Source organism: Pungitius pungitius, chromosome 15, assembly GCF_949316345.1.
Source record: "Pungitius pungitius chromosome 15, fPunPun2.1, whole genome shotgun sequence".
Lineage (NCBI taxonomy): Eukaryota > Metazoa > Chordata > Actinopteri > Perciformes > Gasterosteidae > Pungitius > Pungitius pungitius.
This window is the reverse complement of record NC_084914.1, coordinates 13,195,482-13,223,384: the sequence shown is the minus strand read 5'-3', so window position 1 is coordinate 13,223,384 and position 27,903 is coordinate 13,195,482. Positions and strand designations below refer to the sequence as shown.

Sequence of the window (27,903 nt, the reverse complement as noted above, 5' to 3'; positions counted from 1 at the left end):
GCGGGTCCGCCTTCGTTTTGAAGATAACGTGGGAAGCGCACAGAGTCTCCCACGAGCGTTTCTTTTTTCTTTTTGTTTGTGCGTGTTGTGGCACACGAAAGGAAGGAAGCGCTTCCTGACAATGGAGACGTGCGTCTTATTTCCACTCCGGTGATCGACTGCGCACGGCTTTTCCACCGCCCGGATCTAAGGGGGGGAGGGTGTGCGCGGGGAGGGGGGGACATATTGACGCATTGTGGAGTCGACGGTGTGTGCGGAGGGGAAGGGAGGCGGGGGGGAGCGCGTAGGGGGGCCAGCACTGCAAAAGCCCGGCTTCGCGACACGACGGAAGGTAACGCTATCTGCCGGTGGAACCGCGATGGCCGTGGTGCAGCTCGACGCGGAGGACCGCCAACCCGAGAACGGCTTCGTGTCCCCCGAAACCGCGTCGCAGGAGCTGCTGACGCGCATCGACGGCTCCGTGCTGCCGTTCCTCGGGGGATTTGGGAGGTACCAGAAACAGCTGATTGTGCTGACATGGATCCCGGCGTTGTTCATTGGATTCAGCCAGTACTCTAACAATTTCCTCCTCGCCCAGCCGAACAACACATGCATCCAGCCGCTGGCCAACCTGACTAATTACACCGCCGGCCGCTCCTCGTGGTCGGACGGTCCCCCAAACGGCAGCAACGGCGCGCGGCCGGCTCCGTTTTATGACGATGGAAGTTACGGCACCCACAATGACACGTCCGGCATGCAGTGCGGCTGCAGCGAGTGGTCCTTCGAGCTGCACACGGGACTGGCACAGAACGTGGTCACAAAGGTGAGCGCACCCCTCCGCCGGGGGGAATTGGGGATAGGAGGAGGAGGGAGAGGGGGGGGGGGGCATCCTTCCCATCGTTTTGTACGTATTATGCATGCGCGACAACCCACACATGCCCCAGCACAAAAAACTAAAGTATAAACAATCAATACGCGTTTGACAGCTTGTGGGTTGCGTTTGTGGCTTCTATTGAGCCGCGCATTTCTCCACAGTCGGGGCCTTCTAGCACTGAGTCATGTCTATTCTGCGGATACTCGCATTGGACCTGCAGGCAGTGGGACTGCACGCGTGAGCGCGTGCGTCCTTGTTGCCAGCGGGTGCGTGGATTGAGGCATCGAAGCAGCTGACACACAGTGTGACATGTGGCGGAGAGACCCCACCACTGGCACATGGGGAATAAACAGCGGCAGGGATGGTGGAATTGCCGGTGTGTCGTAATGGACGTAATAGACGCGGAGGGCCTTTCTGATGTGGAGCAAAGGTCATTAGTGCACTCTCTAGAATAATGCAATCCCATCCCTGAATAAACAACAGGCGCCCAGTCGCTGCCCTCCCCAAACAAGGGTGGCATGCGCTTAGAGAGCTCATTCTGGGCATTTTAAGTGCTAATGTGAATCAGATACCTCCACATGCCACCATTGTGCTGTGCTGTGATGTGCTTCGTATCTGACCGAGGAGACAGATGCAGTAAAGCCCACAGTCATCACAGTGGAGAATTAAAGAGTATGCGTATCATCTCTTCTCCTATATCAAGTTTATTTAAAAAAAATTTAGGCAAGGCATGAAACATGATCCGCAGATCTCTCTGGGTAAACGTACCATCAGTATTGATGGGATGATGTGATTACATCTTGCGAACAGAGACTCTTATCACAGAGGACAATTAAGACTGATATATTGACGCACACCCTTTTAGAGGACAGCCGATTGCGTTCTAATCTGCAACATTGCCAACTGTAAAGAGTTCGGCATGCAGGCCATGATCAAAAGGCTCATCGGGAGGAGTCTGATCTCAGGCGCACTTCGTAAGCGTCTCTGTGCTGCGGGCTGAGCTTGTGTCCACTCTAATGCAAACGGCCCATCTGCTTGTCCCTGATAGTGTCTCCGTTGGCATGAAGCACATGAAATGCAACTCGGCATTCTAATTCAGCCAGGGGGACAGTTTAAGTCTTGATTTCATTTACTGGCCTCTGGGTAATTTGGGGGTGAGGAAGGAGGGGGTTGCATGAACTAACGCCCGGCTGAAAAACAAATCTCGGACTGAGGCGGTGGAAATACACTCGACCTGGTCATGGAGTCATGTTGGGGAAATCGACTGGGTGGAACCTTGTTACTTAACAATCCAGAAATGTGGGTGAAAAAGAAGGGTTCTCACCCGGTATCTAAGGTCAGCACCTGTAGATACTATTATTTGTATCGCCTTTGCACGCACATAGAGAATGTCATGTTGACACTACCACCAGACAAGTGACTTGACTGAGCATTTGGTAGGAGTGTCTCGTCTTCCCGACCTACGCCATCCACACTCTGACAAAGTCAAGGGAAATTGAACCAGATGGCTCGGGGACAAACTCCCGATTTGGAGCCAGAATTGAAACGGATTCGACAACCACCGTCTCCTTTGACGACACTTTGGTCGCACTTCCAAGGCCTTTTTTCCACACCAGCAGCACATCAACCAGGATGTGACACTTCAGCAGGAAGGGATGACTTGGCATTTCTCCCTGCTGTTTGCGTTGCATAAGCATAACTGCACATGACTAGGCTCCGCTCTCTGTGACACCCTATCCCTGAGAAGCATCGCAAAAGGTCAACAATGTCCAAATGCGCTAGCGTCTTTGTCAAAATGTACCAACACGTTCTGACCCCGTGTTACTTGGGCGTCTCGCGAGGAAACGCTTGCCTAATGTTGTCACCTTGTGCCACATAGGGGTTTTTTAACTGGAATCAGTAGCACATTGCAGGTCATGCTTTTTTCCTTCGAGGCGTCAGAGAGAGAGAGAGAGAGAGAGAGAGAGAGAGAGATTCCACGAAGGAGGTTGAGGTCGAGGTGGTGGTGAAAAAGCCAACGTGGTTAATGTGGAGACCCGTATATTAATTGAGTCAGCGCTCTCCTCGGGGGTCCGTCTTAATTGGACTGAGCGATGGAATTGAGAATGTATCATTACTCCGAGACGGATAGAGTCTCTGCAGCCTATCCTCCTCAGCTCCCATTGAGTTGGGCAGCAGCTGCACACGCCTGCCTGAAATAGTGGCCTAGGAACAGGTTCAGAGCAAAGGGTAACATGTACGCAAATTCCTTGTTTAGGTTTGTGTATTCACTCGCGATTTAGAGGATTGATGATCACTTTAACATGTTATAAAACTGGACCCTGGCCGGTACAAGACTACGACAGTGTTAGGCGTTTAAACTAGTTTTATTATAGTACGCATTGATATTTGAGTGTGAAAGATGAAAATGGTTATGAAATTATTTGTTATAGAGACTGCCTTAGTTAGACCGAATTAACGGTCTAAAACCAAAGGATATTGATTTAAAAACGGATAGATATTCCATTTAAAATGATTAGGCTAACCCTGAGAGAAGCAGCAAATCCTCATATTTAAGCCAGTATTTGTGCATCTGCCTAAATAAATGACCATCAATGATACTCCATTCAATCATTACAAATCTAATTTCTGTTGATTTGTTGAAGCTACAATTAATCAATTTTGAATGATTTTTCTAATGATTGACCAATTCATTTTAAAACCAAAATGCTCCGGTTCCTTGCCATATATGATCGTAAACTCTCAGATTTACAGTTCTAGTTGTACCTTTTTGAAATATGGAAATGTACATTTTCTTGTACTTTTTATATACCCAACAAGTAATGACCTAATGAAGAAAAAATAATCCTTTAGTTTCAGCCCAGGTTTAGTGACTAATCAAGTACTTCAGAATGTATGTACCAGTTGTATATTCTTGTTGTCTCTCAGCGATAAGGACTATCTGCTGTAACAGCACATTGGAGGGTACACCCAGACCCCGTATCACCTCGCTGGAGGTTGTGCACCCTTTGATCTGGAAGATGATACCGTAGCTCAACACCCACGCAGGCCTCTCTAGCTCTGTGTCTCTTCATACTGTTTACCCAGCTGGTTGGCTTCGTCCACAGACCCTGGATCGGTGTGGGACACACTGAAACGGACTCAGCTGTCGAAAGGCAATGTCCCGGCTGCAGATACCCAGTCGGCACACAACGACAGCCACTCACAGCGTCAGCTGGGGGGGGGGGGGGAGGACGCTTGTGCCACACTAAGATAAAGCTCTGCCGAGGCTCCATGTACATGTGTGTTTGTGTGACAACAGTTGGTGCTGCTAGCTTGTTTCTGATAAATTCTCTAGAAGGGAGGGGGGGGACCTTGTGGGTTGTCTGACCTCTTGGCTGTAGTGCAAGTTTATTTTGAGGGCTGTGTGATGGAATTCCGGTTGTAGGAGTGTTGTTCAGTTAAAAGCTCTCTTTGGTGACAGCGCTGTGTACTTATGGTTCTTAACTATCAACAAAATGAGGCAATGAATGATTGATGGATGAAAGAAATGTTTGCTGTTTCACCGCCGGCCTTCCTTCTTATTTTGCACCTTACACGATTTCCACCTTTTTTAGTGAAGCAACGGAGCTAAAACCTGCACTTTGGCTGCAGAAAGAGTCTGCTAACCACGCCGATGGTCTGTTGCTAGGCAGTAACTATGCAGCAGTCTTTCCATGCGTTTCTCCTCACAGCGGCTCTTAAGCATCTCTTCAGCCTGTCGACCAGCCCTGTATCCTCCCTTACTCACAATATCTCTCCCCTGGTCTTCACACGCTCCGTTTCTGCATCGTATCATCTTTATTCCTGCTCCTCCTGTGCTTTCCTCCATCCTGCGCCCTCCCTCTGTCGCTTTTTCGCCTGTTCCTTCTCCTCTCACCAGCCCCCCCCCACAACCCCCCACACCCCTCCTGCCGATCTGTAGATCAAGGAGTGCGGAATCGTGCAGCTGTTGTTGAGTGTATTCCTCGGAGCTAATGAGACTGATTGTTGGTGGCCGCTCATTAGAGAGAGGTCGACAGACACCCTGCGGATTTTATCCGATCCGCTTTTGGCCCTTCGTTGTTCTGGCTTTTCTGTCGGCTTTCATAACCTCACTCTACACAGCGACTTCCTGTCATTAATCCTTGATGAGCAAGACAATTGTTGGGGGGCAATCAACCAAGGTTATCGGGGTATAGCAGGCGAGGATTGGACTTTTGCACAGACTGGAATCTTTTATGGAATCTTTTTGCCGTGTCCGACAGCATGTCCACGTTTTTTTTCCCTCCACTTTTTCTTGTACGGATGCCCATTATGGATTTTGCGTGAGCGAGGCCTGTGAAATAAAGCACAGTAACGATGCGTTAGTCATCCAAACCTAGCATGCTTCTGCCCATGTGGCTACTCGTTTCCACATCACTTGGTGCTTTGTCTCCACCATGTGACTTGGGATTTGTTGGTATTTTGCGAAGTTGGTCATTTGGTCTGTGGTCACCCGCAGACGTCGTGTTATCTACAGTCATCACGCTTTCATGCGGTCATCAAGTCCCTGTGTGAATGCTGACTCAGGAGTTTTATGAACAGTGGGTGCCACTGTGTCACAGTCACAGTTTCAGTTTTTAAAACACAGATTGTTGCTAAGAGCGATTGCGCAACTGTAACTTGTTTGCCTCCCTCCGTCTTCCTCTCTCCTGACACCGATACTTAAAACTATGAATGAGTGGCATGCCTGGATCATGTGATGGCCCGCTGGTAATGGTAATCCTGGAGTGTTCCATTCGGAGCGGGTCACTATGGAGGGCGTTATGAGAGGTTGGATCCCCTCAGAGAAGAATTTAAGAACAAGCTACACCCAATTCATATTTTTTTTTTTTGGGACATGCCGATCAATGTTCCCATAGCCTTTCCACCTGCTACGACCACCGCGCCTCTAAATGTTGCTTCAACGCCGGCCTCTGTGAGAGCGGACAGCTGGGCGTCATGTGGTGTCTGAAGGACCCGGAATGTGCACCTCGTCTCTGAAATGAATCTCGTGTTCCTCTCAGATCCAACAGCTCTCCTCGGACCACTGAACAGAGATGTGAGCCACATCTCAGGTTACGGTGTATTTGTTTGGGTGTTTGCGAGCACCTCTTCCACAGGGCTTCTCCTCCAAGTGTGTTGGTCACAACTGGTCCCTACTTGATTCATGCAGAAGCAGGCTCGCTGCATTGTGTGTAGTATAGGAATCCCTCTGCTGAGAGTTGACCCGAATAAGGTAGAGGTTGTCTTCAACATAAAAAGTCAAGTGAGAAACTGTGTGTTTTTTGACTGAGGAAATTATCGGCATAAATATAAATGATTCCCTGGATTAGCAAATAAGTGACTTGTTGCATTTAAGAAGGCTGTCGAGGAATGTGGACTAATAGTAAGGCAAACACTAAGGCACAAAAGAAAGGGATTGTCTTGCTTTTAGCGATTTCTCACATTGAACACACATTTGTTTCTGTTCAGAACAAAATGTCAGAAAGATAAAGATGAAAGATGAAATACAAGGAATGTGTCAGAGTGAATGAATATAATCTAGTTGTTACTTTCACTTCCAATCTATTTTGCAGTCCCTAACATACATTTCCTGTAACTAATGCCATTGTTTATTTGTGTCTACAGTGGAGTCTCGTCTGTGACTCGGCATGGAAAGTCCACATCGCAAAGTTTTCCCTCCTGGTGGGATCCATCTTTGGATACCTGACGTTTGGCATCCTTGCTGACTGGTAAGCAACAGAGTTCTCGCACAACCTGAAGTCGTTTTTATATATTACAGGTGTGCAAAAGCACATTCTTGTTGACGGTGCAGAGGCTCCAAACTAATTTTTGACCTTGTTTCGAAGGTTTGGCCGCCACCCGGTGCTGATCATGTCGGTGCTGTTCATGCTGGTGTTCGGTCTGGCTGTGGCCTTCTCTGTCAACGTCCCCATGTTCAGCACGCTGCGCTTCTTTGAGGGCTTCTGTCTGGCAGGGATCACACTGTCCCTCTACGTCCTGAGTAAGTCTTTATCTCTCAATCAAAACTCTCTACTAACTTACCTACAATGATGACATGTAGGGTGAAAAGAAAACTAGAAGGTCCTGGGTCCCTCCAGCCCCCCCCCCCCCCCCCCACCCCCTCCCTTCTTCCTGCCCCTGTGTCTACGTGGTTTCATACCAGGTGCTCATGTAAGTGTGTGGATATCAGCGCTGCGATTGACTGGCGACGCTCTACAGGGTGTTGCCCGTCTCTGGGATTGACGCCACAGTCATCGAATGCTGAACATCACGCTGGGGTCCCATAGATATGACCTTAGCGTGTTGAGCCTTCTTTGCATTTCCGTTGTGTCTAGCAACAGTAATTTAGCCAAATTACCTGAAAACTAGAGGCCTTTTCCCATAAACCTGACATTACCTGTTTCGCCACCTGTTTGGTTTGTTTCCGGCTTAACTCTCTGTTATGCACATGGAGTTGTTTTGGTTGCACTGCACCTTTTCAGCAGCAGATTTTCGTGTTGGGGCTGAGTAAATATTTAGACATCATGACTGAACAGATCTATGAAAATCAACTCATACCTAATGTTTGATTCCTCCTAAAGGAAAAATATTTCAGTGTTCTAACATACCGAGATCTCCAAAGTGGTCTTGAGACCGGTGTGGAGATCAAGACCGACCTCAAGACCGGATGAGACCTTAGCTGCAGAGTTAAAGTAAAGTAAATTTGCTTTGCATTGTCTGATTTTATTTGTTAAAATGGAATATAACAATTGCCACCCTTAAAATGCACCTGTGCGATGCATTTTGACTGTTTTATCAAGACATTTCTAATGGCACACTAAAACAAGATGTATGAGAATAAAAAAAGGTTTCATGCGTGACTGAGCAGTGTTTAGTCTGCTCCGGGACAAAGGACAGCGGTTGGGAAGGAGGGAGGCAAAATGGTGGAGTTAAGCTGTTCACTATGGTGTCTGGTCCATGTTAAATGAACTTGACATCTGCATCTGTTGGTTTCACATCAGCCTACAGTTTATGCTCCAGTAAATCAGAGGTCCTCAACGGGGTGGTTAGAACATAATCAGAGTTACTGGAGGGGACAGGGAGAGGGGGGGGTGTTTCCCCACAACTCTATTAGAAGCTTATGTATAGTAATGCCCGTTACTATTATTAAATAGTTTTTGCATTTATCTTATCGTGAAATATACACGCAAATCAAAGAGCAAAAACATTAACTGGATAGTTTTCTAAAATGGTATTGCCTCATTTCAAAGGTCCACGGCAAAATTCTACTCTTCAACTGCAGTTGTTTGCCTGTACTCTTTCCTCTTGACGTAAAAAACGTAACAGATGAGATTCATCTCACGTATGCTGTGCTTAGGGGCGCAGTGAGCAATTCCACTGGCTGAGACGATCGGAACATGTCTGATGGATTAGGCTTTATTTCAAATAAACTACATTTGTGTCTAGAGGGACTTATTATAAGTCAGAGTGAGGATCTGCTTGTTTCCAACCGCCTTATGTTCTTACGCCTCTGTTGCTCCATTCTCTACTCTATTTTAACCCATTTTTAATTTGACAAATCAGGTGTTCTAGAATAATCCGTATTTTAATAAGCATTCACCTCTTTATTTGGCGACACCTCACCCTGTGCTGTGGTTGTCACGCCCTTGTGCGGATGCACAATGGCTTAGAAGTTGTCCGAAATGTGTCAAATTGTAGGTTTAAAGCTTCTGTAGCGTTAAAGGAAAGTTGCTCTAATGTTACTATTTACCTAACCGTGGTCTCTCCCACAAGTGCAGCATTAATCGATTGATTATAAACAATCAGACCAATTCAATTTCATAATGTCCAATCAATTAGTGAAATGATATAAACGTCATGCTGTAAGACATATTAGCAAGTGCTGAACTGGAGCAATGCTTGGCAGGACAGATGTTTGTTTGAGCCTTGTATATTTGTATAGATCATGTGTGGCTGCATCGCCGCCCTTATTTCTGTCACATGATATTTACCCTGCAGCCACTCTGTATTGACTAAACTCCACGAGAGCTGCCATAAGAGGATCACTGTTGTTCAACACAGTTGTGCTGGAGAATCTTTGTTTTTAAGTGTTATGTTTATGGTTTGCGTTCTCATGTCTATTAGCCTAATGCTAAGAGTGTTGCAAACGTTCATAACGATTATAGTCCTCACACTGATTTGGTCCTGCGACATTTTTGCACGTAACATGGGGAAACACATGACCCGCCTTTTGAGATCTTACTTTGTTGGCGTCTGCTTACAAAGGAAAGTCAGAGCCGAGCCCCGGCTTCGGGTGTGTTTGCCCTGGAGATGTTCCACTAATCCTGCCTTTCTCATCAATCCATCCGCAATGAAGTCAAAGTTGATGGATTTCGATAACCTTTGCGATGGAAAAACTGCAGTTAGTACTCAATAAATTAAGAACTCTGTGCTCTGTTTTGTGATTAATTGTATCCCTGTGAATGGGTGGTTATACAGTAGTAGGACAACACCTTCCCAGTCCCCTGTATATGACCAAGTCAGCCCAGGAGCAAATCCATTGGATTGTCAGGATCAAGCCTTCAGAGTGTAGAGCTGTGTGTGTGTGTGTGTGTGTGTGTGTGTGTGTGTGTGTGTGTGTGTCTACTGTCTGTTCCGCTGGGATGGCTTGTCGAAGTCACTGCAGGGCCAGACACGGCTGATGTGTAGTGACACTTAACCGCCATAAAGAGACCGAACAAAAAGGGGGAGGAAGAGAATTGGTGACCGCGTGGTTTAAGACTAGCAACAAGCAACTAATATGAAAAGATAAGATGGTAACTCAAAGACCATGGTCTTGGTAACTCGGGAGGAATCCTGAAACAGGCGATGGAGAAAGCAAGATTCATCACCTCTTACTTACGCTGGAGGCAAGTGAGAGTGAAGTGTTCCTCAACATGTCAATATCGAGCTCTTTCATAAACTAGATTAAAGCTCGGTACATTGATCTACAGTATAACGTATAGTATAAAGTATAACCGCTGAATGGCAAAGCCGACGGCTATAGAAGGTTGTCTGATGCAGCGCTGCTATTTATGTCCCGGTGCTCCATCAGTGTGTGCTAGCCTCCTGAACAGCCCAGCACGGGGGCAGAGGCCAGGCCCACAGGGCCTGTAGCTTAGCATCGTGGCGCTAATGTTTTTACAATCGACAGCTCCCGCTGTCCCCCCCCACCCCGACCCCACCTCACAACCGACCCGAGCTGTACATCCATCTAGCTGAGTCATGCTAGCTGAGTCATGCTAGCCGGCTGCGCTGGGCGTTCTGTGAGGGAATGGAGTGATCGGCTTGAGACGAGGTGATGGCGTTCACAGCTGCGTGCGTCCACATCAGCTAAAAATCAAATGCCATTAAAACAGTCTATTGGTTCACACATTGTATCTTTTTGACAACAAATTGTGGGATAGTGAGCAGGTGTGTGTGCTCAAAACGTAATGCCTTTCATCTTGCACCTTTTTTTGTTTCAATCGCCTGAAAGCAGCTATTAAATGTTAACACAAGGCACGGTGTTTACTTTGAGAAGTCTGTGTAATGGCCTCACGGTAAAGAGTAAATTCCTTTTGAGTGGAGTTCTTCCTCACTTTCGTGGCGCGTTGAGACGAGACAAGACGCCACATGCCATGGGTGTGAGCTACAGATGCAGAGAAACTACACAACAATCTCAACGCTGTCACAAGCGTCATGACTTCCCTGTCATTAACCTTTGCCATACATGCTCACGATTCCTCTCTCTGTGACAATCTACGAGGAAACGATTAGGGTTTCGAGAAATGGCGAGATCAAACAGGCACTCCCTTTATTTTCAATACGGGATGGTGTGTATCCTAGTGGGGTTTGACTGTTTTCACACATTCTAGATTTGTGAGGTGATACTTCATCTACACACTGCAGCGGCTTATTTCCTGGCAGGGTTAAATGTTTTGATCTTCCAGACTTGACTCGGCGGGATGACATACCGTATGTAGATGAATGGCATTCTGGCACTCGGCTACACTTTGCCATCATTTGTGTGACTGATTTTGTCCACCCTCGGTGGACATGAGTGTGAGATGTTACCTTAGTTCAGTAAGGACTTTCTCCTCAAGGCTCTGACCTTGAATTGCAACCACATTGTGCATTTATATCCGACTGTTTTGCCCCACACGTCACGCTTAAACAAGTATGATAGAGCGTAACACACCGTGTCCCTGAGCATGCAATCCCTCGGGCATCAAGACTCAGCTTGAACCTTGTATCTACTGTTCCTGGAACGTATGTGGGCAAAAATGTTATGGAAATAGAGCACAATGAGGATATTTAAACAGTTCCTCTTTTGAGGAGTCATATTCGGCATGCACGTTCAAATGACTGGTGATGTTACAACACCCCCATAAATCCTTTTGATCTTTCCACTGTGGACTTCATGTAGTCATTACTTGTTCCTGTTCTCTTTCTCGTGACAGTGGACTGGTATCAAACAGCCTGCACTGGGACATGTGCTTGCCGATGCTGTGCTATGCTGCTTTTTGCAAGGCCCAGCCTGTCCGGCCTCGTCCGCCTCACCTTTCCCGTGTTGCCTGTAGCCAGAAGCTTTTTTTCTCTTCTTTTTCTTCCCGTGCCGTGCCCTCCTGTTGTCTCTGCACACGGATGACGCACAAGGCGCAGCACAGAAAGATGGCGGCTCTATGTCTATTTATCTGTGTAAATGCCTTCCTTTTTGATTTCTGGTTTGTTTGTATAGACCTGGGCTTTGCTTGCCCTCCATCCTCTCCTTACCTGTCACGCTTTCGGTGTTTAAACTGTGCATGCTAGATGTGGACTTTTCAAAAAGGGGCTTTTCATTACCTATTATATATATACAGTATATATATATATATATATATATATATATATATATATATATATATATATATATTATGGCCAGCAGCCAGGTTGGCCTCACACCACCGGATGGACCTTTTTGTAGTGTTTTCAGATGTGGAGAGATGCCTGAAAGGGATGGTGAGGTTAAAGGTTATACAGAGAGTCGGGATGTGGACGGTGTGCAGACAGACAGACAGACAGAAGAAAGGTATTTTCCATGATGCACTGTCGCCATCCTTTCACACACTTCTCGTCTGCTAAATGGATGCAGGGGCAACTCTCTTTCCACTGTAAGCAGGGTTAAAGTTCCCTTTTGTGCTGAGGTTTCTTTTTGCGTTGGTTAACAGACTTCCTCGTTTAACACATTAGGCTACATCCTACAGCTGTTTCTTTTTTCTTTTTTTTTTAAGGTCTACATTTTAGTAGCGCTGTGCTGTTTTTAAAGGCCCATGGGTGACCTAATGCTGGAGGTCTGATTCTTAACCCCTGTTGTTTGTGAGAGACTGCATTTCATGTCGACACCTAAAAGCTATCTCATTGTGCACATTCCTGAGTGAAGTCCAGTGATTGTCAAAATCAGCATAACAACCTTTGTGCTTTTCTCTCTGGGTGTAAAATGCAGACAGTTTCAGTTTTGGCCAGTTGAATCTGTCGTGTCAGGGCATCTCAGGACAGTCTTCTATTTGTGTCAGAGTGCAAGCTGTTCATCCGCCTTTCCTGTATTTCCCCAGGAACCAATAACTTGGTTTTTATGCTGATCTTTCTGTGTGTATGTGCAGGGAGGGGGGGGGGGGGTTATGTTAGGGCATGCAAACATTATCTAAGCAAATGAGCCTCCTGGTGTTGATTTACTTATGGTTTGATTGCTGAGATGGGGGTTGCCTGTAGCTTGTTGTGGATAGTTCTTGCGTGCTTTGCACTTATAGATCGGGCACTAATTAAGGGGGTTTGTCCTGTTCTAAGTTAACAGCCATTTTTTAGAGCATTTGTGTGTGAGAAGAAAATCGCAAGTATTAGAGCCTCCTTTGGAAACTATTGAATTTTAAAAAACTACAGTCTACCTGTCCATTTAAAAATGTAAAGGGTAAGACAAAGGTGTCTTCTCTCAGAGGCTGAGGTTTCCTGGGGGTTAAATAGCGCTGTGCTCCCGCCCCCACTGGCTTCTTCTCCCGTGTGGTTCTGCTGAGGATGCAATTTGCCTTCACGCAAAAGTCTCTTCGATCTGCAGTAACTCCAGACCAAGGATCATTGGGCCCTAATCAGGGAAGTACCGTTTGCTGACAACGCTGCACCGGCCTGTCGCTCACAGGCGGCTCTGAAAAAACTCCTCGGCGTCTTTGCACATGCCCGAATGGAGCTGGCTCCTGCCAAGCATTTCCATGTTTTACCACACCTTTTGAATGTGTGTGTGTGTGTGCGTGTGTGTGTGTGTGTGCGCGTGCGCTCAGGCATACGAGGAAATCGGCCGTGTAAGAAAGACTTGGTCCGTCAGCGCCTTTTTGAAACCCGGAGTGAAGAATTATTGTTCTGTACTTGTGTGGGAACATGATAAAAGGCGCATGCTGTGCAGCGCACAGGAGATCAGTGTGAATCATTCGCCTTTACGATCACCACATGTCACTATATTTTTGTGGGTGTGTCTCGGTAGATAGACGTGTAGGAAGGTGACGGTCAACCGCAAATAGATATCCGAGGAGAAATCCCAAGGCCACACTGGGTCACATCGATGGGGTTGAACTTATGAGCAGTAAGAGCCGTTCTGCGTTTGGCTCGCTAGCTGGCGCACAATCGTAGATCATTAGGACTAATAGATTTGTTGCCCTCGGGGGTCCACACGGAGGGGTGTCATAGTGACCTACCACCATGAATAAATGCTGCTTATTTGAAAAGATGTTTCCGTGTACATTGAAAGCACCTGAGCAGCCGTCTGCTGTGACAAACATGGCAGCTCCAGTTAGGCGTGGCCCCAGCCTCCCGTCACCAGCCAGACCTATGGTAGTGACTCAGATGCCTGGAACCATCTGGCGTCCTGCACCCCGAGGCGTGAGAACCTACAGCCGCAGAGGTGAACAGCGTTGAAGGGCGAGAAAACTGCTGCACTTTGCTTTTTAGCTGTGACTCCTGCAAGAAGGCGTGACCCGAGAATTGGCCCCAATTATGCCGTGGAAATTCATCACAGCAAACGAAAACCGGTTATCTTTCAGTACAGAGAAATTACTTAGTCTCCTTATCATTAAGTCATACTTAACGGCTTGAGTGGCGAGGATTAGGCGCTGAAATCCTGGCACTGGGCCATATGGAGCTCATGTGACCAGTAGAAGGTCACGACTTTGGCCTGTGGGCACAGGGAGTGGCCGCACTGAGTGCATCTAGTGGTCAAGCAACCTCTTTCACTCGGAAAACAATGGCTCTCCTTGACTGAGCTGCGAACTTCCCAAAAGGCGAGTGAGCTTTTGCGACGTGCACCGGAGAGTAAGATTCATTTTTTATTGTTTTGCCAAAGTCAGCAAACCACCCAAAGCCTCTTTGGAGATTAGCATCTTTAATAATTGGCTATTGACTTGATGATGCAATTTCCACTTCCAAATATCCTCAAAAGCTTTTATGTCCCACTTCTTTTGTCTCGACCAAATGTCCTCAGTTAGCATCTTAGGCGAGTAGTGATCAGATTGGTTAGTTGTAGATTAATGCCACTAGAGCACAGGCTGCACAAGGGCATTGTGGGAATGCTGATGTAGTGGGTTGAGCAGTATTAAGGTCAGCAGTTGTAAGGAGCTCAGAACTCTGGTCCTCATGCAAGTCTTTTTTTAATTTAGTTTTTTATCTTTCTCTGCTTATTTCAAATCTTTTACATTGTTAATATAAGTGGTACTGTCACATGACTGCATGTGAGCACTTTTCTATCCCTCACCACAGGATGTACCTTCTCCTGTCACGCTGCAGTGGCCTGTTTGGCACGATGGATTCTTGCAAGGATTCAAATCCCATGCAGCGCGTAACCAGCGAAGCGTCACTTCTCTCCCGGCAGTACGCGCGGGGGGCGGGGGGGGGGGGGGGGGGGGGGAGTCTGGAGGTCACTTGGTTCGAACGCAGCAGGTCTTGCCCCCATCCGCCTGCTCTCAGCTCACTGGCTTTGTCATTCCAGCTGCGATAGTGTCTGTGAACAGAGAGCATTATTCATGTACTCACAAGGAGAAGGGGGTGGGGGGGTGGGAGGGGGGGGTCCTAATTGAAATTCCGGTCTCTTCCGCTGGAATGAAGAGAGGGGCCGCGACACCCACTGTATTATGCTGGCCCCATCACCTCGAAAGGGCCATCTGGAGACTGTCCACATTCTTGCGCTGCAGAAAAGGACCCATTATAGGAAAAGGGAAAAAAATGGAGAAAAAAAAAGAAATCATGAAGTAGAACAAAAAGCAAAAGAAATGAAGCAGGACAAAAGATTTGGGCGTTATGGGAGTAGAAGCGTTGCAGCGCTGCGGTTTGACGGGAAGCCGTCCTCCACACTGCGGTTACTGAAGGGCTGTGTGTCTGGCTGCCGGTGTGGTGCGCATACTAATGGCAGCGAGAATGAATCCGCACCACTGAGCACAAGGAGCCTCTTCCCAGTTGGTCCACTACCAGTCGGCCTACTGGCTCAACAACAGCTGTACATGTTTTCTTTTTTTAGGACCTTTATTTAGTGTCACAGCATATATCATGCGCTATAGCTATTAAAGGGGAAAATATTCCTTTAGACACATGGCTTTTTGACTAGTTGATCATTTCGTCAACACATATAAAGAAATTATTGTTTCCCTTTTTTCCTCAAACAGATTGAGGAATATTTTAGCAGTAATTGACACGCACCTTTCCTATACACTGCCTCTCTCCAATGCTAAACTGGCATGAGGAGTTTATTTGTGGTCAAAGCCACAGTAGTAATAAAGCAGCAAGTCCTAATGTGAGATGAGAGTTGTGTCTTTGTTGCATCTCTCCCCACGATGCCTCATCAGCACTGTCAGGATGTCGAGGCCTGTCCGCCTCACCCTGTAACAGGTGCTGTTCTCCTTTTGGATTAATCGCGTCTTGCCTGTTTCTGTCACCAGGAAAAAGCTAATGTTCAAATCAATGCCGGATTGGGTTGCATCAGCTACTTGTGAATACATTAGATTTAAACTAATGATGACTAAATGGGCTGGCGCCATTAAAACCTCCACGTAGGCTTGTAAGAGCATGTGTTACTTACTTCTTTTTTAGTATTCTGGTATATTCATAGAGAAATGTGTTTTTTTTTTTTTAAATATATCCTGATATTGTTGGTAAAACATTGTTATTTTTGTGAAATGTTTTCTTTTTGTTTTCTTAAAATCCCATACAAACGAGTCAGTTAGCCGAGAGTTCAACAGCCTGACTTGACCTGTGTTTCTGCATGTTTAGAGGAATATACTCATATTTATTTAACGCTAAGCTAGTAACAACCAATGTCAAACTTACAACTATTATGTATGGTAAAATCTTATTTAACTGGGCTGTTTGAAACTGCAACAAACTGGTGACAAATTGACAAGAAATCTGGAAAAATGGGATAATTTGCTTTGTTGCCGTACATTTTGTGTTGCAGAAAACCGCTGACGCATCTCTTTCGTTCTCCTCTTCTTTGTCCTCTCTGCCAGGGATCGAGCTGTGTCTTCCAGGGTGGCGCTTTTCCATGACCATGGTGGCCAGTTTTGTGCTGTTGGGCGGTCAGCTGCTGATGCCCTTAGTGGCCTACCTCTGTCGCGATTGGCAGGTACTCCAGGTTGTCATCATCTGCCCCTTGCTGCTGATGCTGTCCTACATCTGGTAAGAAAAAGAACGGAGCATCTCCTGCACTTTGGCAGCAACACATCTCTTGTTATTCTCCTTGAGCTCTGCACAACCCGGAGGTCTGCGTTGATTCTGCGCGTGTTGGATTCAGTGTAAACAAAACCGCATCAGGCCAACGATGCTTTAGCAGGTTTACATGGTTCAAATGTGATGTCGTTAACCCATTTCCAATGAGCACAGGGGCCGAGTATCACTTGTTAAAGCTCATAGTATTCTGATGCACAGTGCCACCCAACACTGCTCATATGTACAAAGCCAGTGAAAAACATCCTAGAATATAGTCCTTTCCCTTTTATCACAAAGGCCTTGGCTTTCTGAGATGGAGCGTCTGCTGCGTCGATGCTGGCGCCGTATGACACATAGAGCACAACTGATAGACAGGGTTTCCACAATGATACAGGCAGGAGTCCATAATCTTAGACATACACCAGTCACTGTTATCCTAACAAATGAGATGACTGTCAACACTGTGGAGGACAAACGTTTGTCTGCTTCGATGTGATCGTGGCCTCGCTGGCCCGAAAAATGACTCAAGGACATGAAGCGGTTTGTTAAAGTCATATTTCTCAAATGTATTACTCCACTTTGGATAGTGAACTCAACCTGCAAGGTGTAGGACAAGGTTTTATTAGCACACTAGCTGGAAATGTTGCCTCTTTTGACACATGTATATTTGCGCCACAGAGATGCACAAATGCATCAGCGAGCTTGAGTCAGGCTTCTGGGTGATTATTGTAGTATGGGCCCGGGTTGATTTTCTTGATTAAGCGAATATGGGCACACATTGGATGCCTTACGGACAGCGGCGGAATCTGCAAGTATAGATAAACCGCTAACGTGACCATTCAAATCCCCACCAGTGGAATATCATTATTCTCTCTTGGATGTCTCTTCAATAGAAATGGGCATTTTTCCCCTTCTGAATGTCTTCATACATCTGTGAGGACGAACTTCAACTCACTGCTGCCACATACGTTGATATAACTTCCAAACACGTGACCATAACAATGTGTTTATTACACTTTTTTTTCTTGGTGTGTGAAGTTCAATTTCCTATTCAGAATAACTTCAAATCTTACTTTACCGTTAGTTTGTTTTTCTGTATTTTTCTGTTACTACAAATGGCACATTGGTTAACAAAAAACTAGATTTGAAACTTCTAACCCCAGGTTAGGAGACAAGCTGCATTCGCTTTTATTTCATTAACAAGGAGATCCTCCTGTTGTTTTTGCCAGGATCTTCCCTGAGTCACTGCGTTGGCTGCTGGCCACTCAGCAGTACTGCCGCTCCAGATGGATCATGGGACACATAGCAAAGAAAAACCAAGTGAACTTGGATCATGACACCGAAAATATCCTCACAGGTAAGACATTTATTTGGCAGGTTTGCATTAAAAGTCTGCCTTTTACAGTTTGATTTTGTGATTACTGTATGTAATATTAATACATTTAGTTCTCCTCCTTCTCTCTTTTTTTTTTTAAAAGCACTGAGTGTGTGCTGTTTTCCCCATCTGGGCTTTCCTAAATAAGACAGATTGGCATGGTTATACCAGCTTCCTGTCGAGTTGCCATAGTAACAGACCCCATCAGAGGTGGCGGTCAGTGTTGAACATCACATTAAGACACTCTAGAGCGTTCATTTATTTCATTATAGCCTGACTTGATGGCGGATGGGAGCAGTTTGTGCACTTTGACCCCCCCGAGTTAACTATCTGTTCTCAGAAGACACTTCAGAGGCAAAGAGCTGAGAAAACGATGTTGTCGTTAAATGTCATATCAGATTGCGTTTGTGTTGACCTTTCAACTGTTTACCGTGCATGCTTCTTCCATTGTTGTCCTGCTGTAGCTTCCCATACGGTATTTAGCCATCTATTTAGAAAACAAGTCCCGCCGCCTTGAAAAGGTTCAAAGAGGAACCACTGCGTGAGAAGCTGCCCTTGTTTCATACTGTGTTTTTGCAAGCTACATCGCCAAAGACGTTCAATCATCCACTCTAGTTTTTTATAGTAACTGGCTGCCCCCGACCCTGACACTAATATTTCCCCCTTTTTAAACTGCTTAGCACTAAATACAGAATTGAATGCACCAGTTGAGCAGCTTTTTCAAGCGTTCATACATGGCCGATGCAGAGGCATGTGTGTCTCTACGCATGATGCGCTCTGTGGAAAGTGAGCAGAACGCTTTGCATCTGGATGCGAGTGGTGACGGTCTTACCCAGAGCTTTGTGGGCAGACCAAAGGGATCACCGCGAGGCTCGAGGGGTACATTCCCAGAAACCCTCGAAGTGGCGCTGTGTAACGCTGTCGCATACAGTACAGCCAAGCAGGGCAGGGGTCTCCATGGCAACCCGCGGGTCTGATGTGAAAACATCTAGTGTTTGCCATGTCGCCCTGCGGGTTATGGGTGTCGCCCGCAACGTTCCTGTTCCACCGCGAGGATCGTCCCACCTGTCTCACGCAGCAGCGGGAAACTAGTCACATGGGAGGAAACCCGCTCATTAAATATACATCTGATTGTCCGTGGTTGCAACGTACCCTTGCGCATGATGATATTGATTCAAGTCTGCTGGAAATATGTAAGCAGGTGGATAATCTTGGCTGATTGCAGCTTTTTATTTCAGCTCCATTGGAATTGCTGTTGCAAACATAAATCGGAGTCATTACTGCTTCATACTTAATTTACTAAATGCACCTATAAATAATGTACTGTGGAAAAAATCACATAGACTAAATTATATTATGTTATATGTTGGTATATAATGATAATTAATAATGTAGGGACCATTGTAATAATAAATAACAAGGGTGATGTGTTTATGGAATGTCAAATATATTATATTCATTAACATTAAAACTCAAAAGTCCCATACTGGTAAGGCTCTAAGATGAACATGTTTGTTTCCAGAACTGCAAAGCGCTCTTCTAAAGAAACACAAGAAGACGTGCATCGTGAAAATGGTCGGGACGAGAAACCTGTGGAAGAACATCGTGGTGCTCTGCGTCAACTCGTAAGCTTTGGTCTTTTTGCGTGTTTGTACTTGGAAACACAGCTTGAACCGGGACGGTTCAGTGCTTTTATCTGTTGGAGGATCTGGAAAAGAGCGAGAGAGAGAGAGAGAGAGTGTGTGTGTGTGTGTGTTCTTGTGTGTGCAGTGGAGAAGGCCCCTGTTGACCTGGAGGCTCAATGAGGCATCGATCAGCAGGCCTCACCGCTTTGCCCTTCTATATTTGCTCTTCTCTCTCTCTCTATCTCCATCTCCATCTGAGACCTCATTGCATTGATGTGATGATTCTTGAATCACCTCGCCTCCGTCTCGTCCCGATCTCTTAGTTTTACTCAAATCGATATATCCTCCGCATCACGCCCTGGTTCGTGTGTGTTCTCCACCCAGGCTTACCGGCTACGGGATCCACCACTGCTTCGCTCGCAGCATGATGGACCCCGAGGCTCAGGAGACCACCATGTTCCACAACTTCTATGCAGACTATTACACCATGGCGGGCATCGCGGTGGCGTCCTGCATGGCGCTCTGCCCGGCGGTGGGCCTGATGGGCCGGAGGGGGGGTCTTCTGATGTTCATGATCATCACTGCGCTGGCGTCACTGCTGCAGCTGGGCCTGCTCAACTGTGAGTATGAGGACCACTTACGCCGCTACCACGGCGATGGCGCTTGTTGACTTTTGAGTGTCTGGAGCATTTAAATAATAGGGGTTGCGTCAGCCTTACGCTAGGAATTCAACCATACGCCGTGAACCGATGTTTATTCTTCTCATTTGAACTGATCCTACTGCCGAACCCAGTGTACCAAAGCCACATATGTTGTGTTCCTCTGCGCGATAGAGCTCCATTGTTGTCCACGAACTAATAAAAGAAATATGAGTGAGCCAGAGTTTTTGTTTACCTGTTCCTACTGAGGCTCAGACAAACCGCGTGCTGCATGAAATGCCCTCCGGACGCCCGACGGTTTGTTCATTCATGGCTCCAAAAGTCCAAAAATGACACCAGAGAATTCTGAAGTGTTCTTTCATTCATTTTTAGTCACACACATTGTTTACAAAGTAAATATCATGGGGCAAGTTAAAGTATTGCAAACGCTTGAATTGACTGAACAATAAAATGAAGAGATAAATTAGAGAATGTTGGAGTTTAAACAACCTCCTGCACAGCAGAGATAATTCATGATTATTAGCGTTGTGACTTTATAATATAAATTGCATCCCACACATTTTTTTTTTAACAAATATGAGTTTAGAAATAGTATGTTTGCTCAATGGAACTAAATTGTAATGGAATTATTAATTCATTAGTAAATACTTTTAAAGAATAGTATATATTATTAATACTTTTTATTAAATGTATTTATATTTGCCATGTTTATGATATATATATATAGGGATGGTAGAAATAGTCATTTAAATTTTGTACCTTTTTTTTTTTTTTCCACTGTCTTGCTTGAGTCTCCTCTGCACCGCTGTAAATACTCACCTCCAGTCTCGGGGGGGGGGGCGCTACACAAGATCTTGGTTTTCTGTGGTTGTTTCTAGTCGAACACAACTGTAAACGGACAATTTGGTCAATGTGTACTGAAAGAAGTGCTTCTAGTGTTGACAGCGTGCACGTGCTAGTTTGTTCAGTTCCAAATGAGTGAGCCCTAATGTTTAACCCGAGTCCACACATCAAGGTCACTCTCTCTCGTGTCTCATGTTCCCCTTTGAACTGTTTGTGTTGTAACGGCACGAGCTTTGCTCCACATCTTTGTGTGTTTTTTCTTTTTTTGAATGTGTGTCGCACATTCGATTATTGCCCTGCTTTGTGTTTCTTGTCGATAGAGATCAATCTGTATATTATATCTCTCATTCTCCTCTAGTGCTGGGGAAGTACAGTGACCATCTGAACATAGGTAAGATCATCTCTCCATTTCCAGTCTTCTATCGTTTTATCCGCTTTTGCAGACTGTTAAGGTCTGGATTCAATTGTGTCATCACTTAGGCTGCTGCATTATCTTGATGAGACTTTAGGGAACACGCACACACATCCCGCAGTACTTCATCAGGCGTATACAGGCCCTGCAGAGACGCGTAATGAAGTCCGAGATGTAATTACGGGGAGCTTTTCACTTATTCGCCCCCTTTGTGTTGAAGAGGGTTGGCCTCTTTGTGATGGATCTGAGTCTCACAACAAGCCTTCCTTCGCTGTTCCTTTCTGTTTATCCCTGTATTCTCTCCTCTTTATTCTATCCCATCTTCAACACTTCTCATTCATAAAGAAACGCTTTTATGTGGATTTCACGTTTTTCAATGTTCTCTTTAACTAAGGTGATGCAGTTGGTGCCAGGAAGCACAGAAAGAATTAAGCATGTTAGATGAAGCCACTTCATGCACTTAAAGACCACTGGATCGTATCATTTAAATGTGTTGCCCTGAAATAGTTTTTTAAATGGTTTCAGAGCTTGTGGGTAATTCCCGTGTGGATGCATGGTGCTGGCAACCACATACTGACTTTTAATGTGTAAATACAGAATTTCAATCCAGCACCAGAGATGACCAAAGATATCACATGATCAATCTCAGACATCTCGTATCTGTTTCATTCTACAAAAACACCAATGCTTTGCAAACTTTAGCCGATTGGACAATATCTGCCCAACTCCCAACATCTGCCTGTCATGGCGGAAGGCGCCATTCGGTCGTTATGGCAACGTCTTTCTGTAAAACTGTGAAATAATGTTTCATCAGATTGTACCGTGCAAAGTGGAAGTAAATCTATTGTCTCAACATGAGATACATACACTTTACAAATTCTCTCAGTGAAACTTTCTACACAATCCGTTGCTTGGACCCAAATGTAGTATTTGGTAGTTAAATGTCACAACTAAGCATTAAAAAAAATCATGAATATTTATTGTCTTTTTCTCCTTTTATATCCTAAATTTTTCTGCAGATAACTCGGGTACGCTGAATAAGAATTTCTCTGTCGCCTTCTCCATCATCGGCATGTTCTCCTCCCACGCAGTCAGCAACCTGAGCATCTTCTTCTGTGCTGAGATCACGCCCACTGTGATCAGGTAAGCCCACTCACTCCCTGAGATGTGGAGAAACGTCCGTGTTTTGAATGTGTTGGATATTGTTTGTCGCTAAGCCCACACTGTGTTCATCGGGAGCGCTGTTAGTCCACCCGGGCTGACACACGCACACAATATTTACAGTGCACTTTCTACACAGATCTTTTGTCTCCTGATTAGTTTATGATTCACATAACAGTGGTGTCCATGGCAACACTTGTTCCCGCAGAAGGATTAGCTGCTCCACCTCCCGTTGAAGGAGGATATGAAATCATCAAACAGACTCTCACGGTTCCGTGTCAAGTGTAATCCGCATCTTGCACCAATTAGCCATCCCCTTTGAGAATATATGACACAGCAGTGGATTCTCATTATCTGGGGTTATGTAAGGGGTATTGTTTTGCTGAAAGTTCTCCACAGGTGACCTCTGGTGGTGAAGTTAGGCAGTTTCAGAAGAGGAAAGGGACTGCATGTTGAGCAGGGCGTTTGGTGGTACTGCAGCTCTCTGCTGCTGTGTGCCAAAATGGCATTGATAGGGAATTCTACATGAAAAGCCTTACAGTTCAGTTCAACCAGTCCATAATGATTCACTGCAGTAGTCCATCACTTTTGGGTTTTGGTAATCCTACATTCTACCGTGTTTTGCATCTCATCACAGGGGTGGCGGGCTGGGCCTGGTCCTCGCCAGCGCTGGCTTCGGCATGCTGACCGCGCCCATCATGGAGCTGCACAACCAGAAGGGCTATTTCCTCCACCACATTATCTTTGCCTGCTGCACTCTCATCTGCATCATCTGCATTCTCCTGCTCCCCGAGACGCGCTACCAGCCCCTGCCCGAGACCCTCGCCGATGGCGAGAGCTACACCCGTCAGCCCCTCCTTCCCCCGCGGAAACCCGGAGAACAGCGCCTCTTGCTGCCCCAGTCCGAGAGCAGCCGGGACTACACCCGGGTGCACGACACGCCGCTCCACGAGGCAGCCGCCACCGCCGTGTCCACGATGGGCTCCACCGCCTCGTCGGCTGTCGACTTGACCGCTCAGTCCGCGGGGGACGTGTCCGCCCCGGCGTTCATGGAGGTGTACGCCGGCAAGCCTCAGCCGAAGGACCCCAACGGCCACCCAGTCTCGGCGCTATCCGCGACCGCCGTCCACGGCAGTAAAGAGCAGCTAGCGCCTTCCACGCCTTTGCGCCACCTCCCGTGCGTCACAGACCCGCTTTTAACCGACGCCGAAGAGCCCGGCGCCACAGTCCTGGATTCTGATGTGCTACCGACGGATCCTGCTGGTCTCGAGATGAAAAACCTCAGTCCTTCCACGGCGAAAGAGTCCGCCGCTTCCCCCTCCCCCACATTGGAGCGCCTCCCTCCCCCCGTCCCTCCAGCTGCGCCGGCCTCCTTGTTGATCTGCACCACACCCATCATTGAACCCCCGCCCAGCGCCGCGCTAGAGTCCCCCAGCCTGGAGGGGAATGAGGTCGACAATATCGCCCTGAAATTCGACCCCCCGTTGCCAGAGGTCACAGGTGACGCTGTAGAGGACTCCCCTACTCCATCTTTGCACGGCACCCCCCCTCCATCCCCGAGCCCCTCTCCCGTCCCCTTGGCCGATGACAGCCTTTGCAGTGACCCCCCCCCCTCCAGTGGTGTTCACTTGGACAATCCCGTCAAGTTAGAAATAGTAGAAGAACCTCCATCTACTACTCCCTCCCCTAGAGACTCCCCCGTACCTCCTGTCCCAGAGCCTCAACCCCCCCCACAGATGGACCCCGCCCCTCCCTGCGTCATTGACACAACTCCTTGTATCCCTACCTCCCCTGACACCGCCACAGTTTCCCCTTCACCCGCTCCTCCACCCGTCGACTCTGGCCACACGCCCCCCGAGGCCTCGTCCGACCCCCCCGTGATGGACGCTGTCAGCGTAACGGCACTTATTCCCACCGTCCTCCCCGTCACGGACCTTGTGCCCCCCTCCGCTCCAGAGTCTCCCACTCTGACTGTGCCGCCCGCACAGGATTCAGCTTCCTCCCCCTGCCTGGACTCGCCGCCAACCTCCATCTCTGCAGAGGCAACGGCCTCCTCGCTAATGGACTGCACCGTCTCCTCCCCCATAGACTCTGGTGTCCTCTTCTTCAGGGACAGTGCCACCACAGAAAACCACACTGTCAGCGGCGTGTCATCGTTATGATCCAACGTTGCAGAAGAAAGCGAGAACGGGGCCACGAACGTGTCCGACTCGGACTTGAAGATGGCCCCACCCGGTGTTGAGTAGACATGTATTACAGAGATTCCATGTTTCTCAATGACACCCCCCCACCCCCCTTCCTGTATTTAGCCAATAAATGAGACCACTCATGTGAGAGTGAGGCAAAGGTTGTTTTTGTGACAATGTGACAGTATCTTCTGCTCTTTTTGAATGTCACTGGAAATCACCAGCCTTCAAACTACTTAAATGTAAATGAATGGAAAATCACTGTCTGTCATTTTCAAGACTTACAACTACCCACAATCACGAAGAGGACTGGGGAGACATAAACAACAACAAAAATCACTGGTACTTTTGCTGATGTTAAATGTCCATATTTGCATAAAAATATTGCCTTACTTGTACGGACAAAGAAATCTGAATGTTGAAACATTTTTTTGAAATTACAGAGGTAAAATTGAAATTTGAGGGATTTTTTTCTGATTACAATGCCAAAAACTACTCCGACCAAAATGAAATGTAGACATAGTGCCAAAAAACTAGTTAAAGTACAGTATTTGCCTGCTTGGGGATCTACTGTTAAATGCAGTTTCCTGCCAAAGACTGTTTGCGTATTTAAGTGAATCCGATTCCCCTTTTCAAAGTTCACAAAATTGTTCATCAAATGATTAAAAGACTAAAAGCTATATTATTTGAATTAGATTTGAGGGATGTGATTGCAAAATAGCTTTCACCAACGCTCGGTTCATTGAACAGCCATATGGGAGAAAAGAATGACCCGTATTTTGTCGAGCTGAAGATACATTTATTTTTCCAATCGTGATGGAATTTAGGGGATGCATATACTTTTATCTGTAAATGTGATATTGTAAGTAAATGCATAATTAGTTGTTGAGCTTGATTCAGTCTTTTAAAAAAAGTATTATTTTGAATAATCTCCCATGGCGTGCCCTTATTGTACAAAGCTATACTACATTCTTACAGTATTTGTGGTACCTTTATTGTGGTTCCACCATATTCTTTGCAGTTGGGGCAAAGCATGAAAATAATTGTAAACGTATCAGTAAAAAAAAAAAAAAAACCTTAAAAGCAAACCTTAAAAAGACACAAAAGGTATTTTTGAAATAAAAGCGACAGATGACAATGTTTGATACGACTGCCAACTTTCAAAGCATCGCTAACTTTCAGTGTTTTCTAAATCATTACATAGTTCATGTATGTTAATGTGTTCACAAAGTCACATGCACAAGGAAGTAAAAGCAAAATGATTCCATGCAGCTCAAATCTTTATTCATAGCTGGATAAACCGATTCATTTTCAAATGACAAACGCTGTCCAGCTGTGGATAGCGTTATACTTGACTTGACCTGTGGGTAACTTGACAGTTGTAGCTACACACTTCATGCTTTTGAGGTTCTAATATTCAGATAGTCAGAGAAAGATGTATGATTATGAATAGATCACTGTTTACAACCACAACAATAATAATGATAATTACTCTTTACTGTAATACTTGAGGCAACAGTCTTGTTTTTCATATGTGATGAAACACTCAAACATTTACCCCGGGAGTAACCGTGATCTAATAATGTGTGTTTTTCTCCAGTTGTACAAGGAGAGGTTCTTTGCTCATCAATATCCTCTTGTTTTCATCTCATATTTAAATGTGCTCTAAAACAAAAGACAAACAAAAGGCTCTGAACGTTTTTAGGCAACTGAATGAACGAGAAACTAGTTTGTGTTTCTTGATTTTTCCGATTTTTTTTCCACAAATGCAGCTTTAATCAACATTTGGAAGCAATATTTTTAAGTCGATTAATTGGTTTTCAATAGATATTTAAGTCAAGAAACGTCAATTCAGTGAAAGATTCATCTAAACATTTAACATGCCATGCTGCTAAACCTCAAAGCACAATGCCCTGCAATCATGTGATGTCCAATTTGGCTTAGCTTCTTTTCAGTACAAATAAATATATAAAGTGAAATGGATTGGTATTGTGAATACGTACATTACAAATAACACATTCACCTTTGCAATAGACCCAGGTGTAATCTACGTTGTGGAACACGGCAGTGACCCTGGTTTTTAAATGATCAATTCTTGCCTCGTGCAGTAAAGGGTGGGTTGACTGCAGTGTTCAGCAGCTACACGAGTCCTCGCCGTCTGATTGTCGGTCTCTGTCTCAGTGTGCGTATTGCAGAAATAAATCTGGTGTATTGCCAATAGCCCGTGCTACACCCGGTAAAGACACTGAAACACAACAGACCCGTGTCTTTGCTACAATCAGTTGCTTCCATTTTTCACAACTCGCATGCAGCTGTTTCACGGTGCTGATGGGAGAAAGTTGTCACCAGGCTTATGGTGGACTATGTCACCGGGGTAAAGGCAAAAATATAAGAATGCGTTATGCCTTTGTAAATATTAAGTGTGTGGAAAAAGCCCAGTGTTGATAAGATGAAGGATCATAGATCTTAACATGGACTGATGAATCATTTTGAACTTTGATAAAACTCTCAGAGACATGCGGTGTACACAGTTCAGGTTTGGCTTCTCTCTACCGTGCACTCACAATCTCCTCATGGGAGGTTTGAATGAATGTAAAAACCATGGATTGTACCATTTATCATTTCTGATTGTTTGGTTCTATTTTGTTTTAACACATACATGCAGTTGTAAATAAGCCATACCTGTTGTTAAAATAAACCACTATTTATTGATCAACTATGGATATCGGTGAGTTTATGAATATTTCCTGGGAATAGTACATAAACGTTTTTTTTTTCTCAAAGCCTCCTATAAACATGTTGAAAAGGTGAAGAAAACTATTATGTCAAATTAACATGTTTAGCATGTTGAAACAGTAATGGTAAATTGTTTGAAAGAAATCATATAATGTGGGGAAAAGTCATAGTATGTTGAAATAAAATGTAAGGAAAGTTCATGGACATAAATTATTTTTTTAGACAGAAACCGAGGCCTCAAACCTCGGATGTTGTGAAGAATAAAGTCTGGAGCTGCTCCGTAGAAAATGCAGTGTTTGTTTTCTTTTATGAAAC

The 27,903-nt window shown here is 45.7% G+C and overlaps 1 protein-coding gene across 2 annotated transcripts; it reads left to right on the top strand.

The window, feature by feature from the left end:
• The first annotated feature begins 64 nt into the window (after window positions 1-64).
• Window positions 65-27,573, top strand: LOC119208040 (solute carrier family 22 member 23-like). Of its 2 annotated transcripts, XM_037457746.2 has the most exons (11): window positions 65-489; window positions 578-802; window positions 6,503-6,606; window positions 6,724-6,878; window positions 16,393-16,561; window positions 17,821-17,948; window positions 19,489-19,591; window positions 19,976-20,211; window positions 21,452-21,484; window positions 22,525-22,648; window positions 23,304-27,573. In XM_037457746.2, the coding sequence occupies exons 2-11, from the start codon at window positions 734-736 to the stop codon at window positions 24,826-24,828; spliced, it is 2,646 nt and encodes an 881-aa protein (XP_037313643.2). In that variant the 5' UTR covers window positions 65-489; window positions 578-733; the 3' UTR covers window positions 24,829-27,573. The 2 variants fall into 2 exon arrangements, with proteins under 2 accessions (XP_037313643.2, XP_037313642.2); XM_037457745.2 differs by having other exon boundaries at window positions 257-802.
• Window positions 27,574-27,903: the final 330 nt, after the last annotated feature.